The sequence below is a fragment of the Astatotilapia calliptera genome, chromosome 13 (genome assembly GCF_900246225.1).
Source record: "Astatotilapia calliptera chromosome 13, fAstCal1.2, whole genome shotgun sequence".
NCBI lineage: Eukaryota > Metazoa > Chordata > Actinopteri > Cichliformes > Cichlidae > Astatotilapia > Astatotilapia calliptera.
This window is the reverse complement of record NC_039314.1, coordinates 12,952,825-12,968,032: the sequence shown is the minus strand read 5'-3', so window position 1 is coordinate 12,968,032 and position 15,208 is coordinate 12,952,825. Positions and strand designations below refer to the sequence as shown.

Genomic DNA, 15,208 nt, shown 5'->3' with positions numbered 1-15,208 from the left:
GATTTGAACTTTGTGACATGCTGCTATATCCTGCCAGAAGCAGTTATCAGAGGATAGGTACACAGTGATCGTAAAGGGACGGGCATGGTCAGCAACAACGCTTGGGTAGGCTGTGGCCTTTAAATAATACTCACTTCATACTAAGGGGGCCAGAATGGGTAAAGATAATATTCAGTTCAGGACAGGTCATTTCGGAAACAGGCTCAGGGAGGCGCAGCTCTCTACTGCTACTGTTTGGTGGAGAACATGCATTATGGAAATGAGAAGACAAATTTAATGACATGCAGCAGTAGTACATAAATACCTGGGGAGTGGACAGAGGTGAGTAGAGAACTCCTGCAGATCAGATGAGATTAGGCATGCTCACGGTGGTATGGCCGCAAGCATAAAATATTCCCCGCACATCGCAACAGACTGAACTGTTGATTCAAGGCAGATTCCGTGTTTTCATGATATTTATACTGAATTCTGACCCTACCATCTGAATGTAGTCAAATAAATCCAAAACTCATTAAGCAAGTTTTTTTCCCCAATCATCTATTGTCCAATTTAGGTGAGCTTGTGTGTATTGTAGCCTCAGTTTCTTCTTCTTAGCTGATAGAGGTGTCACCTGGTGTAGTCTAATGCTGCCGTAGCTCATCTACTTCAAGTTCTGATATGTTTTGCGTTCAGTTATGCTAAAGCCCAAGTGAAGCAGTCTTGCCATTTGTTCTGGCGTGAACAAAGTATTTTCACAAAGAGAACTGCAACACACTGGATATTTTCTTTTTTTCACAACCTTTTCTATAAAGCCTAAATTTGGTTGCCTGCAAAAAATTCACCGTGCTGTCTTTAAAGTTGCTTTAATCACCTTTATTCCTTATTTGTGACGCTGAGATATAATTTTTTTATCTTGATCTTGAAGAGCTGCTCAGGTGTACGCAACTAAATGGCTGGTATAAAGGTCTCAAGCTTATTTTCTGAAACAGGAAAACATAGTAAAAACAATGCACCCGTGCAGCATTTGAATGTCCGTTTTCTTCACAGATCTGTCGTCTCCAGAGGCACCTGTCTGCTGGGGAGCACCAGCAGGACCTGTTCCAAGGTCAGCCTGCCATGTTTGTGTCTCAGCACTCGCAGCCGCCCACGCAGAGCCTGGTGGAGCTGATTGAGCTCTGTGGAGGGACAGTCTGCAAAACTGTGCGGCAGGCGGGAATCTGCATAGGGAAATACAGCGGCAGGAGGCCAGAGGGAAGCAGGATCCTGTCCGAGCAGTGGGTGTTGGGTGAGACATATTCTGTTCAGTTCTGTGATTTATCATGTCACTATAATAGCATGTCCCTATTAACTTTGTCTCGTTTTGTGTGGTTTTATTTCAGACAGTATCACACATCTGAAGCAGCTGTCATACGATAACTATGAGCTGGAGTGACCTCCACTGACTTTTCTTATTTTCTCTCTTTTTCCTGTTTTTCGGAGCATGAAGTGTAGTTTTAACAATTGAATGTGTGATGGTGTGCGATTGTATAGTTTACCTCATTTCTTCCATGCAGTATTCATCTTGGTCAGATTTCTTATCTTTTTTTGTGTTCATAGATTTTTTGTTAACCCTTTGACACTGTTGAATAAGAAATAATCTCAGTTACTGTGAAACCCTAACTTATTTACTGTCCTGGGTTAAAGTAGCAAGCACTACTGTGTAAAAAGGAACAAAATAAGACAATGTGAGTTTAAAAATCCTTAATGAGCCAGTTTGACATTGTAATTAGAAAGTAAATTTTGTGTGATTATAAATTTTTTTTGCAATATCTCTTTTGAATAAATACTTTATTTACAAAAAATTGATTTTGGACCTTGTTTCCTGAACTCCTGGATCAAAATGTACGATAAAAATAACTTCTTTTTCTTTGCTTCTTTGTCATCTTATGTATTATTGATTTGTTGTAGTGTAATGAAATGATTACTCCACGAGTGTAACAGCTTGGTCTTGGTCAAAACTCAGCAGTGAACTGAAGAAGTGTGATTGGAGTTTACTCAGCAGGGGCACTGGATGACAGATGACAAGCCTGATGTTTCACAGCTTGGACTCTGACACTTATCATCTTTCCACAGCAGACAGGGAAATAAACACTTTTACATAAATACAGGTGGATAAATGCAACTGTCACAATTTTTTAGAAACACAAACGTAATACAGGGAAGATGTTGCCATTTTAACTGATCACTTTTGGAGCTTCGTACCAAGCTCAGTAAACTAAAGAGCAGCGCCAAAGTCAGCATCATAAATTCTGACTCCATTTACATGTTAGGTTAGCAAATTTTATCATCATCTGCAGATGATGATTTAAAAAACAGAATATTCTAGAAAGGATTGTAAATACTTTTCAAATCCCAGAAAATGATCTGGGCTTTCAGTCTATTCTTAGTAAGCACCACATACCTGGCATACTATACCCACCTACCTAAATAACATTTTCTGTGTTTGTAATTGGCCTCATGTCCTCCTGTGTCTGAGTTTTTAGAATAACTCACTGGCTTTGTTAGGTACGCCTGTTCAGCCGCGTGTTGTTATTACAAATGTAACTGGTCATCCAATCGCATAGCAGCAACCCAGTGTGTTTAGTTGTGTAGATGTGGTCAAGATGACCTGTGGATGTTCAAACCAAACAGAATGGGGAGCAAATGTGATTTGATCTGGGCTGATCTGAGTAATTGAAACTGCCTCTCTACTGGAGTTTCTTACACAACCCTCTGTGGGGTTTACAGAGCTTAGTCTGAAAAAGAAAATATTCACTTTAGTTCCCTAGCTAAAACACCTTGTTGAAACCAGAGTTGGCAAGTAAATGGCAAGACTGCTTCTAACTGATGGCAACAGTAACTCATTACAGCCAAGGTGTGCAGAAAAGCATCTCTGAAAGCACAAGACATTGAACCTTGAAGTAGAAGCAGCAGAAGACTGCATCCAGTGCCAGTCCTCTAAGCTAAGAATGGAAAACTGAGGCTACAATTCACATGGGCTCTACAAAATTGGACAATGGAAGATTGGAAAAACTTTGCCTAGTCTGATGAGTCACATTTTCAGCTGGTGGATCAGAATTCGGTGTAAACAACATGAAACCATGGATCTATCCTGCCATGTATCAACAGTTCAGGGTACAGAGTGTAATGGTGTGAGTGATATGTTTTTGGAAAACTTTTGGCCCTTGGTACCAATTGAGCATTATTTAAATCCGTCTCTTTATGACCACAGTGTTCCCATCTTCTGATGGCTCCTTCCAGCAGAATAATGTGTAGTGCTTTTGCATTTTTGGTGTATAGATAGAAAGAGAAACCCACTATGCCAGGCACTGGAGATATCACCTGCATAAATCTGCCAATATTTACATCATCCGCCTCAGTGTTCCTATTAATGAATGTGCATCTTCCCTTTAAAATAAAATAAACAGAAAGCTCTGTTATATTTCCAACTATAAATATTACTATTACTATCTTTACTTTAAAAAAAATAAGTACTAATGGCGTTAATATAGTCACATATCATATTAAGCAATCTCCACGTGTGTCCTGAGACAACTTTTGACGCCACATGTTCTCAAACAAGAAAACGAAAATGAGGGGTTTTGCTGGAAAGAAAACCAAAAAACGCGGCATACGCCTTTAATGTTACAGCATATGGTTCTCGTGGTGCACTGTCGCTGATTGGCTGGCCCCTATTACGTCACGTGGCCAGTCGGTTTTACCCGGCGTCATTGCGTAGGGAGGCGTGTGTGACATTTGCGGTGCAAGAAGCTAGTTTGAGAACAGCTAACCGGGTAAAGATGAGGACCTAGAGAAGAAAGTAGGAAATATTTTTTCCGTTTAGCACCAGGGTCGAGTTTTGGCTTTGACTTGGTCATGGTTCCTCGATTAGAGAAGATATTTATGTCAAATGTAGCGTTTGGTAAAACTTCCTGTGTTGGCGAGCACGTTGAGTAGTTAAGCTAATGCCTTTTTTTCTGAACTTGTAGTAAACGTGCAGAGTTCAGGCTGAGGACGTGTTCCGGTTTGCTGTCCTGAGATGTCCGTACTAATATTTGATAACTGCAGCTTAAGTTTATGCATTGCTGTATGGCTTTAAGCGCTTGAGCCGACTTGACAAACTGCGTTTTTTTTTTTTTGCACACAAGGTTAAAATTAGCTTTAGCCAACTAGCTCCTCATTCCCTTCTTGCTGCAGCTTTCTCACTTTTCCTCCGCTGACTAGTCGGGACAGGTGTGCTGAAATTGGGACAGGTGTGTTGTGGGATACCCAGGGTGCACTGCTACTTAATCACGGCGTGCGCTGACAGTCCACTTCAGGGATTTTCTGTCACTTCAGTGGAGCCAGAGGTGCAATCATGCTGCTCTCTTTGGTTGTGCACACATACTCGCTGCGGTACTGGTTTCCTGCTACGATTATGCTGGGGACAGCCCCGGCTTATCTGCTGTCATGGGGGGCTTGGCGCTTGCTGTCAACTATCTTACCATCGAGTTTGTACCACAAAATAGACGACCGGTTGTACTGCGTCTACCAGAGTATGGTCCTATTCTTCTTTGAAAACTACACAGGAGTTGAGGTGGGTGATCCTCCACTTTGTGTGTGGGTTATTTTACCTACTAATATCTAGTCTACGAATAGAAAAACAGACTGTCTTAAGATACAGCTGCCTCTGGGTGCATATGTCTGCAGGTTTTCAACTTACAGCGGATTAAAGTCTGTGGAGAATGTTGCACTTTTTCAGGTCTCTGTATCTGTTAGAACTGTTGGGGTAAATATATAACATTGTAAGAGTGTGTGTACACATTCAGCCCAGTTAACCAGATGGACCAGACACATTGCAAGAAAGTCTGCATTCTTTGGCACTGCTGTTGCCACACCTAGAACAATAGGCGGTTTTCGTACGTTAAGGTGTGTTTACTGAAGGCACGTACAGTGGTGTAGCTGGCTGACCTTTGCCTTTGAAAATGATTAATCTCATAAATTCATTGCAGTATCCTCAAATGAAGGCTTCTTAAATGTGCTGTAGTGTTTGAGTAAATTCTTTAGGATTAATTGCAAAGACTCAAGTTTTAACATTTAATGAAACAATATAAATGTTAATTTTACAGTGATGTAAAATTACCTTTTTGCTGACACGTATACTGCCTTCAACCTGCTTTCTTTTCTTTTTCTGTAGATTGTTATTTATGGAGATATACCAAAGAACAAGGAGAATGTGGTTTACCTGTCAAATCATCAATGCACAGGTACTTAATTTGAATATCAAGCTTTATAAAATGTAGTCCAATGTAAAGCACTATTCAAATATCTAACCTTTTCTTTTGTTATAGCTGACTGGATCATTGCTGACATGCTTGCCATCAGGCAGAGCGCTCTGGGTCATGTCAGATATGTCCTTAAAGATGGACTCAAGTGGCTGCCGCTATATGGATGGTATTTCTCTGAGGTAATGTATCTGTGTGAGTATGAGGAGGTCATTTTTAAGATTAAGAAGAGACCAGCTGCTTAATCTGGGGTGGCTGTAGTTCAGGAAGTAGACAGGAAGGTTGGTGGTTCCAGTCGCTGGCAAGATACTGCTAACCCCAAGTTGCTCTCTGATGCATCCATTGGAGTATGAATGTGTGTGAATGTTATATAAAAAGCACTTGAGTAGAAAAAAAGTGCTTGTATTAATGGGGCAAGGTGTGTACTGCGTTTTGAGAGCTCAGAGTATAAAAGCATTTACCAGCTTGGCACTGTGACTGATATTTACTGCATTATTATACAACATGAGTGCTCATGGGTTACACCAGTGCTGCAACGTTGGCATTCCATTTGAACTTAACCTGTAAAGTTTCGTCACTTCATCTTGGATCATTAAGACATCATGGTAGTTAACCTGACATATTTTGCCACAGTAACACATACACAGATGGATATAAGGGCTGGTTTGGGGCAAGGGAAAAAAACAAAATGATTCTACCATGCTCGCCAGGTGTATGTATGTATGCATCAACATGTTTAAGTTGCATTTCTTCTCTGTAAGAGTGGAAGGGAGTTGTCTCTGAATGCGCTGCATTGTTTGCAGCCTCAGCTTGGAATTTACAGATCTCAGAATAAAAAAGGCTAACCCCAGTGTGGCCGGGTGATTACCACAAACACTCTTCTAACATGTGAGAACGCTGTCTAAAACAGGAAGAGTCTTTGACACAAGAATTTTTTGTTTTTGTTTGTGTGTGGTGACTGGTTTGTAGCAAAGCTTTCGTCTCATCTCTAAAGTCTCAATTTGTTGTTGATGAAAGCACACCTAAGCCAAGAGACCACACTTAGCATTGGGGTCACACCATCTGTAATAAACATAATAAACCAAACCCATCTCTAAACGCAGCCTTCATTTTGCACAATTGTGTTCCATAGCATTAAAAAAAATCTCTGCTATAAACATATGTAGTGCTTTTCTACTCAGTAGAGCACTTTAAGTCTCACTCACCCAATCACTTCTATTCATACACGCACTTTTTACCAAATGTTTTTTGTTTGTTTGTTTTGTAATACATCAACACTGTGATGTATGCATCAGGGACAACTCAGGGTTAACATCTTGCCCAAGGATACTCTGACACCGAGTAGAGCCGAGAAACGATCCACCAACCTTCTGATTAGTAGACCTGAACCACAGCTTCTCTATTAATTAACTACTCTATTAATCTCATTTGGATTTTTTTTTTCTCTTCTACCTAGCACGGGGGAATCTATGTGAAACGAAGCTCAAAGTTCAATGAAAAGGCGATGAGGAAGAAGCTCCTTGCTCAGACTCAGCGTGGAGCACCGGTAACTACACATCTTCAAGTATTTCCTGAATGTAAATCTTTTTTTGTCTCTTAAGTTGAAACAAAAGAGGCTTCAAGATTTAAATTGCACGTAATTATATTCTTAAAACGGAAAATCCAAAATGTTTTGTTCAAAGGTCATTTGAAGCCATTACCATTTCAACACATTAATTTTTTTTTTACCTCCTGGAATATTTATGAAAACAAGATAGTAATTGAAATTAAAGTTATAAATATTTCAGGATTTGTTTTGTTCTGTATCAGTAAAATGTTTTATTTTCTGCCGTGGGAAACAGGCAGCAGTTTTTACTCCATCTAAATGGATAACTGGATGTTTTTATGTGTTGAGATTCATTTGTTTTGTGTGTTTGCTGCGGTGCAAGGACTTGCTTTTAATCGCTTTTTTGGATTTGACTGTGGGGGATTAGTGTTGCCTGTGCGTATGTGTGTGTTGTAGCACAAGCCGTCATGGTTTCCAAAAGGCTCACTGTGAAAACTGTGTAACACAGTTCACTGCTGATAGTTCCTGTTCATGTAATCAATTGTTAATGGAACAAAAATTTGGAAACTGAGACAAGAAACGTACGATCATATTAATAAAGACACAGATTTTCACAAATGGTTCAGTTTGGCTGGAATCGGTAAATCCCACTTGGCTGCGGATGCCAGTAATTCACATTGGTTCAAACTGCTGCATAGTTTCATTTGGTGCAAATGTTGTCATAAAGGCATCTGCACAGGTTGGGCAACAGTAGATGAATCCGATACAGCTGGGGCCTGGGAAGCAGGGTTTGTTTTCAGGTTAGCTGGAATCTAAACTGGTATGAATCGAGATAACCCGATAAAATGTTTTCATTTTCTTTTAAGCCTAAACAATGTTGGGTTTACAGATTCCTTCTCAACAAATAGTACATTTGTTAGAAAACTGTCTTTGATTTCATGTGCTTTTTCTCCTCATAGATGTACCTCGTCATCTTCCCTGAAGGAACTCGGTATAATCCAGACCTCAAGAATGTTATCGCTGACAGTCAGGCTTTTGCTGCGAAAGAAGGTAGAGTCATAACAGCAGCCACTCACTGCTGTACTTGTGCATACTGATTCAGTTCAGCCCACTCAGTCAGTAAAACAGCTGACTTAAATTTAGTTCTGAGACCTTCTTTGACCACTAAAACATAACCTGCAAATAAAACTTTCTTGAGCGTTAACAAATGAGAAAAACTGTATAAAACTAGAAGCAGACCTGGATTCAGTAGGATTAAGGACTCAGAAAGCCATATAAATGCTCATGAATATAAAAGATTATATGGAACAGTAAACATATCAGGTAAAAACCTCACTAAATAAAAAATATTGTAATACTGGTGCTGCGCTGAGAAGTAGCCACGTTCCACCAGCTTTGTTATTTTGGCACCACCATGAAGTGCAATGAACTGAAACAGTTCAGGGGCTTGTGCTGCTTTCTGCTCACAAACAGCCTCGATTCTGCAGAGATTAGGACTATCTCGGCCTCGGCACTGAATATCACCTTCCCCCATTAATCCAAATAAATCGCTCTGGAGCGCTGACATGTGCGCATGACATTATCTGTTATTAGTGTGGCATTAGTGAGCAGAGGACGGTGGCACACCAACCTAGGATCTACCAAGCTTTGCTGTGAATATCTCAAACAGCCACATTCACATTTGTTTTTCTTCATTTTGCGGGGGATTCTAGCCGTCACCTGTTTTACAGTAGAGCAGTGGAGCTGGCAGGAAATGAGAAGAGATGGGGAGATGGCGCACAACAAAGGTTCCCATGCACACTCGTGTATGAGGAGCCGTCTGCGTGGCTCATAAATCACTAAGACACCGGGACTGTAATATGTAAAACACTGGTTGCATGTGCTGATAAGAAACAAATTTATGACGGTTTTTACATATTTTTCACAGGGCTCACTGTCCTGAAGCACACTCTAACACCCAGAATGAAAGCAGCTCACGTAGCCATCGATACTATGAAGGGCCACCTGGATGCTGTGTATGACGTCACTGTGGCCTACGAGGGAACGCTGGACAGCTCCGGGCAGAGGAGATCTGCACCAGCGATGCCAGGTATGCAGGCATGTTGTTTTAGACACGAGTCGTGGGGGTTCTGTTGTTGGTGTTACAGCTGATTACGTGCACCTTTATTTCTGTAGACGGCAGCTGTTGTTGCACGAGATATGCTTTGGTTTGCCCGTAACAGCGACCTCAGTTTGCTTTCTTCTTAATCAGTGCGTCCTTAAACACACACACACGGAGTATTATTAGTCCTTCAACATTGTAAACGACGCCACCGGTAATTAATCACACAGCAAACATCACCTATTAACAGTCACACCTTCCTGTAAACAACATGACTCGGTGTTTTGGAGCCTTTGATTATTCCGTGTTCCCAGTTGTTCAACAAGCGCTCTTTGAATGAATTAAAAAAACAAAAAAACATCCCGTTTCAGGAATAAACATCTGTGTGTTTCTAGAAAACAGAACAGAGAATAGAAAAGCATTCCTGTCCTCACGCACTTCCTGGCCTCATGTGGCGAAGGTGACGCTGGTGATTTCACAAGGAACTGGAAGGGACTCAAGGCTGCCAAAGCAAATGTTTCTTATCGGGGTGACTAAATTAGCATTCAGCATATTTCTGTAGTCCTTTAATAGCTGCAAATTGAGAGAAGACAAATTAGTGATTTACTGCACAATAGAAATTATAATATTTGCTGCTCCAATTCCTGCTTTACTTAACAAAAACAACAAAAAAACACATTCTTAATATTAAATGTAATGCATTTCAAATCAGAATGGCTTGTTGATTTGATTGCAGTCATTTCAGTGCCTCTGTGGGAGGCCTTTTGTTTTGATAGCTGTAAATAAGGGGTGGTTTTTGCATCGCTACAACAACATTAGCATGTGGTCCAGGACTTTTCCTTCGTAGTCACAAAAACATGGTTTAAAAAATGGTAGCAGCCAAAATGTGGAGACTTAAAAATAACTTTATTAACTTATTGGTTACTTATTGGATTTGTTCATTGACTGTGAAGGAGGGGGGATAATGCTATTGCAAATAAAGTTTTATATCCCTTTTTTATTGAGTGTATTAAAAACAACAACACAAATCTTTAAACTGATTAAATTATAACTTAAGAACAAATGCTTGATTGTTACCGGTGATTACAAATTACGTTCTTATCTTCTGGAGTACTACTTGTATACGATTACACATATTTGCAATTTTTCTTTTGTACTTCACCGCAGCTTTTAAATCAATTGATGTGATTGAAGTGCACATGTTCAGCTTTAAATGAAAGAGAATAAGAGAGAAAAATAATAAAATCCATGAAGTGTTTCTGAATTGTAGCAATTTTTATACGAAGTTCCCAATTTTTCATTGTCAAAATTAGTTTGACAATAGACTGACAAGCAGTTTCATGGCCAGATGAAGACCCGTCCCTTTTTTATGATAAATGAAGGAGACGTGACATCTGAAGGTCAGTTGGTATGTTGACTTAGTATTTTACAGCTTCTCACTGTGATTGTAAATAAGGGACCAAAGATGTATTGGTGCATGTGAGGGAGGCTGTTGTTAAGCTGTCAGGTTATCAGAGAGAAGTTTTAAGTGTAATTGTAAAGACTATCCTTGTTTAAAATATTATGGTCCAACTTGTAACTGCACCGCTCATGGTAGCAATCGGTTTCTTTCAACTCGCGAGATCAAAGATTCCCTCTCTGTTTTTAATAAAGATATTTGGATCATAGCGAGTTGTTTGTCACTTCACAGCAGAGTTGTTTTCCCTTCCAGGTGGTTGTTTTTTAAAGGTTGTTTTGCAGCATTGTTCTGCTCAAACACACATGACATGCAGTCATTGAGACTGAGCTTTGATTTATGAAACGCTTTAAGAGTCTTTTAGCCTCTCGGTGCCAAACACGAGTGTCTGCAGCCAAGAAACCCAAAAACAGGATTTAACCCCCCGCAAGCACGAGGAGGAAATGCACCAACACTGCTTTGCACCTTAAGAATGACTCCGGCGTTTTTATTGTGCGTTACAGTAAAAATATTTTCGTGCCTTCAGCCGTCAACGAGTTGTCGACGCTCGTTAAACTGGCACACATTGTGTGCGAAGGTCAATTTAAATCCGGGCAGCCGCTGATGGAGGTGCTCTCTCCAGCAGTCTTTCGCTGCCGACTTCGATCAAGTTTCCTCTTTTGGCCTCAGTGCCACATTTCCTGATGATATTGCATGTTGTGGAAACAGGAACTTGAAGGTCTCTGGGGATAGACGAGCAGCCTTGAGCGTTCACACTTGGTTACGCTTTTATATATGACCTCCTCAGACGTGTGACTTTCTGTTTCTTTGCTTAAGTGCAGACTGACAGTTGGATTTTAACATATTGTATGAAGAAAAGTTGAAACTGAAACATTAAATCTATAATATTTGGAAAGATGTTTTGTCTTTTGTGTCATATGATGTAACACCAGTGACTGTTTTGGAATTGCCTTTAAGTGATTTCCTTCCTTTACTGGTCTTTACTGGGCAATTGCATCACAGCAGCTCCAGTCCATCACTGTCACCTCGTGTTGGTTTTTAAGTGCTTACTGTATGTGTCGTTGCACTGACAGGCTTTTCCTGTTTTTGATTGGTCTTTTTATGGATTTATTTTTCTCTTTGACAGAATTCCTCTGCAAAGAATGCCGCCGCATCCACATACACTTCGACCGTGTGGACATAAAAGAAATTCCCTCGGAGCCGGCGTTTTTCCGCAGATGGCTGCACGATCGCTTCGAAATCAAGGACCGGTGAGTGTGTGCGTACCTGTGTGTGAGAGCATGTACACGCACTTGTGTGTGGAGTAATTAATCATGTTGAAATTGCATGTCATCTAGTCAATATGTGAGCTGCGAGGTGTTTTTGCAAAACGACTTCTTTTGTGTGCCACCGCTCTGTTACAGAGAGATAAACCTTAACTTTGTGTTTCTGTAGTTAGAATAAATTAACACAGTACCAACTTAATATTCAACCAGTAAAATATAACAAAGGGTTTTGTTTCACAGGTTTCCAGCTGGAAAACATAATTATTTACTCTACATATCTCTTCTTTTTTTGTATACGATGCTAACTAATTAATTACTAATAAAACAATACCAGGTAGTCATTATGAAGTTAATAATTAATAAATCATTTATTTTAATAAGCTTTCTCATTTAGATAAAGATCGTTTGTTAATCAAGACCTGTGAACAAAATACATAAACGACAAATTGACCCGTAACAAAAACAGTTACACATGTTGGCAAACTGAGAAAAGCGTGTCTAAGGGTTGTTGTGACGGTGAAAGAACACAATGTGGTTTTGACTTTATGTAGTTGTGGACAACAAACTGTATATAAGAATTGCTTCTTGGCACACAGTTTAGTAAGTAAAAAAAAAAAAGAAAAAAAGGCTGCTTCAGGCACACGTGTACAATTGGGTCAAATGTGGTCGCCGATTTGCTCGTTAATTAAATTGTCTTTACACTGACAGCTCGTCGCGGATAGCTTATTCGTTTTTTGTGAGAAACACAGAAAAGTAAGGTTTTCTTTTGTGGCTTCTCTGGTGTGATTATGTGACATTACCTCTGAAGAAACCATTTGAATAATGGTTTTGTGACATTTCCATGTGGGCACAGACAGAGAAGGGTCTAGATCAGTGGTGTCAAATTCAATTTACGTCATGGTCTAAGTACACTTAAGTTTAAGTGGTCCAGATCAGCTCATTTCAGCTTCATAACCTGTAAAAAGAAATAAATGTCCCCTTTTTCTCTGCTTCAAAAAAAAAGTTGACCTGCACATTTTAATCCATGAGGTGTTTTAAGAAAGTCTTTTTTTTTTTTTTTCTCTCTCTCTCTACGTGATGAAGAAATCAAGGTCAAAGGTGTAAAACTGCATATAAAAGTACTGGTAGCTCACTACCTGTATTGTAAATTCCACTGTAATAAACTTTAATTTTATTTACTGTTATACTAATGACAAGAAAACATTTGTTTTGGTATTCCTTTGTTGTAGTATAACAGACCATGTGTGATTTCTTAGTCTGTAAGAAAGATGTGAAAGTGACAAAAATAGTCTCAAATGTTTTTCTCTCCTCATCCTGATTTCATGAGACTTTTTTTTTCTTTCTTTTCAAAGGCTGCTGACCAATTTCTACGAGTCCCAGGATTCCGACAAATTATGCAAGTTCCCCGGTGAGGGCAAACCTTCTCCGCTGAATCTCTCGAAAACCCTGCCCTCCTTGGTCATCCTTGGGGGACTGACACTGCCAATGCTGCTGACAGAAAAGGGCAGGAAGCTGTACGTGAGAACCTGGGTGTGTGGGACGCTTCTGGGCTGGCTGTGGGTAAACATTTTTCCCTAACAAATCGAGGCCAGTCTGCCACGATGAGACGCACAAAAGACTCGAGACGGTGCCATTTTCCTGTATCGCGACACAATGTATGCTCCAGATGCAGAGCAGTATGTGATAAAAGGCTCAGAGATATTTTTGTTTGACTGTTTGACCGGAGACACTGAGAAATGTTAGCCTTTTGTGCTACTTGCTCCCTCCTCAACCTGAAATGACAAAACCTTTGTTAAAGTATTATATTCCCCAAAAGTTATTGAAATAGCTTCATACCTCTATTAAAATAACCCCTCCTTCCTTTCATCGGATTTAGCCAAATTAGTATCCTTGCATGCTGTTTTCTTCTTCTTTGGTCTTTGGCCAGTTTAGTTCTAATTATTTCTGAGAGCAAAGTGTGCCAAGCACTCTAAAAACACATGCAACGATCACGGTCGGCTGCTGTACTAAAGAGCACAGCCTGCTGCTGATTGATCATTTAAGTGCACTGATTTATTGGTATTGGTTGTAATGTTTGTCTTGTTTCATGCCAAGTCTCATATCAGGAAGAAATGCACTTTTCCCCCTCGTGTAAGGTGATGTTTGTTTTTGTTTTTTACATTGGTCGAACAACATGCAGTCCTCTACACGGGCCCATACGGGTGACACCAGCTACATTGTTTATTTTAAATATTCATCTTTTGTTTCCTCACTGTGAATGTAGCCGTAAGAACAAGTATATTTGTGGATCTGTGAAAGACTAGCCCCTCCCCCTTTTCTCTTTTCAGCTCAGCCTTTTTTGTCAAGAAACACTGTTGGAGCTCGCAGTGGAGGACTGTCAGTGAACTTGTTCCACTAATGTAAATCATTACTTCCACCTTTAAAATCGTCAGTCATTGCCAAAACCTGTTGCGTTTTGTTTTTCCACATCGTCCCACTGAGAGCGTCTCTGCGTGTTTTAAGTTGAGCAATACGTTGTCGACGACGGCAAAGAGACTTTACGTGTTTGTTCCTCTGAGTTAATAAAAAAAATCTGATTTTTTCATAATTATTCATAACTTTTCTATATGCATTTGTTACGACCGTGTTAAGGTTCACGTCTGTCTACCTAACAAAAAGCTGACAAAGCCATGTTAACAGTATATCGCAGGTTTCCTGTGCACTCAAAGCCATTTGTATTTTAAACATCATTGTATCGTGAAATGCACTGTATGTCTGTTGTCGTTGTTTACCATGAAAGCGTTGCATTTTCCACACGTCACTTTACGTATTTACGACCTCCTGTAGCCTGATGTGTTTTATTTCCTTGTGTGGATGGTATAGTAATTTACATCTTGCTCTAATACCTCACTTGAATAATCCTTCCTTGTTTTTAAATGACCTTTGTCAGCCATTTTCTAGTCATTTTTATCCAGACGAGCTCTGACTGTAACTCATCAGGAAACTCTGTGTAGACAGTGTATTAAATGCCAACTGTTTTTGGAAATGCGTGCCTTCTCTTTGGAGGAGTCGGTCCTCGGCCGTCTCACAGAGCGCCACGGTGGCTCTATTTTCTTTCTGCCAGGTGACTGCACAGACGCTCTCTGCTGGAGCTGCTGCTCACTGCAGCATGCGGCAACACTGTCTACAGTTCATAGTGGCTTATTTTCCTCTAAGAATGCATTGATTTACACTTGAGGACTATTATTAAATGGTGAAACCTTTAATGCGTGTAAGTTATGGAAGTTGGGGGTGAGAATGAAATAAAGTGGTTTTCCTGGGCAAGTTGTCTCTTCTCTGTTGCTCTTACTGCTTTGATTATAAGTTTGATATCACATATATGTAGAAGATGCATACTGTTCTGCCTCTGTATTATGTATATACATTATGCTTTATTACTTCTCATGGTCAGGAACAATACTCGGGTGGGCTGTGGTGTTTAAACTGCCTTTCAAAGTTTTGTAGACAGCCTCTTCAGTCTTAGGACCTTTCACGGCCCTCCATACAAATGATTCTTCCCACCTGCACGAGTGACTGAAGTTAAGTTTGGCACTTAGCTTG

The 15,208-nt window shown here is 40.1% G+C and overlaps 2 protein-coding genes across 2 annotated transcripts in view; both read left to right on the top strand.

Moving 5' to 3' along the window:
* mcph1 (microcephalin 1) overlaps nt 1–1,751 on the top strand; it is a 36,322-nt gene extending 34,571 nt beyond the window's left edge. Inside the window, exons 14-15 of the mRNA XM_026189134.1 lie at nt 1,027–1,264; nt 1,359–1,751. Coding sequence (XP_026044919.1) covers nt 1,027–1,264; nt 1,359–1,411 — 291 coding nt within the window. The 3' untranslated portion in view covers nt 1,412–1,751. The remainder of the gene's footprint in view (nt 1–1,026; nt 1,265–1,358) is intronic.
* A 1,932-nt stretch (nt 1,752–3,683) lies between these two features.
* agpat5 (1-acylglycerol-3-phosphate O-acyltransferase 5 (lysophosphatidic acid acyltransferase, epsilon)) lies at nt 3,684–14,932 on the top strand. Its single transcript, XM_026189166.1, has 8 exons — nt 3,684–4,573; nt 5,174–5,243; nt 5,328–5,443; nt 6,718–6,807; nt 7,767–7,857; nt 8,735–8,896; nt 11,491–11,614; nt 12,982–14,932. The coding sequence occupies exons 1-8, from the start codon at nt 4,355–4,357 to the stop codon at nt 13,205–13,207; spliced, it is 1,098 nt and encodes a 365-aa protein (XP_026044951.1). The 5' UTR covers nt 3,684–4,354; the 3' UTR covers nt 13,208–14,932.
* Nucleotides 14,933–15,208: the final 276 nt, after the last annotated feature.

What these genes read in the sequence shown, in the direction of transcription:
- agpat5 (XM_026189166.1), top strand. Translation starts at nt 4,355, where the DNA reads ATGCTGCTCTCTTTGGTTGTGCACACATACTCGCTGCGGTACTGGTTT. An exon ending in GTCAAATCATCAATGCACAG is followed by an intron (nt 5,244 to 5,327) that starts GTACTTAATTTG and finishes CTTTTGTTATAG; the next exon opens with CTGACTGGATCATTGCTGAC. An exon ending in GGCTTTTGCTGCGAAAGAAG is followed by an intron (nt 7,858 to 8,734) that starts GTAGAGTCATAA and finishes TATTTTTCACAG; the next exon opens with GGCTCACTGTCCTGAAGCAC.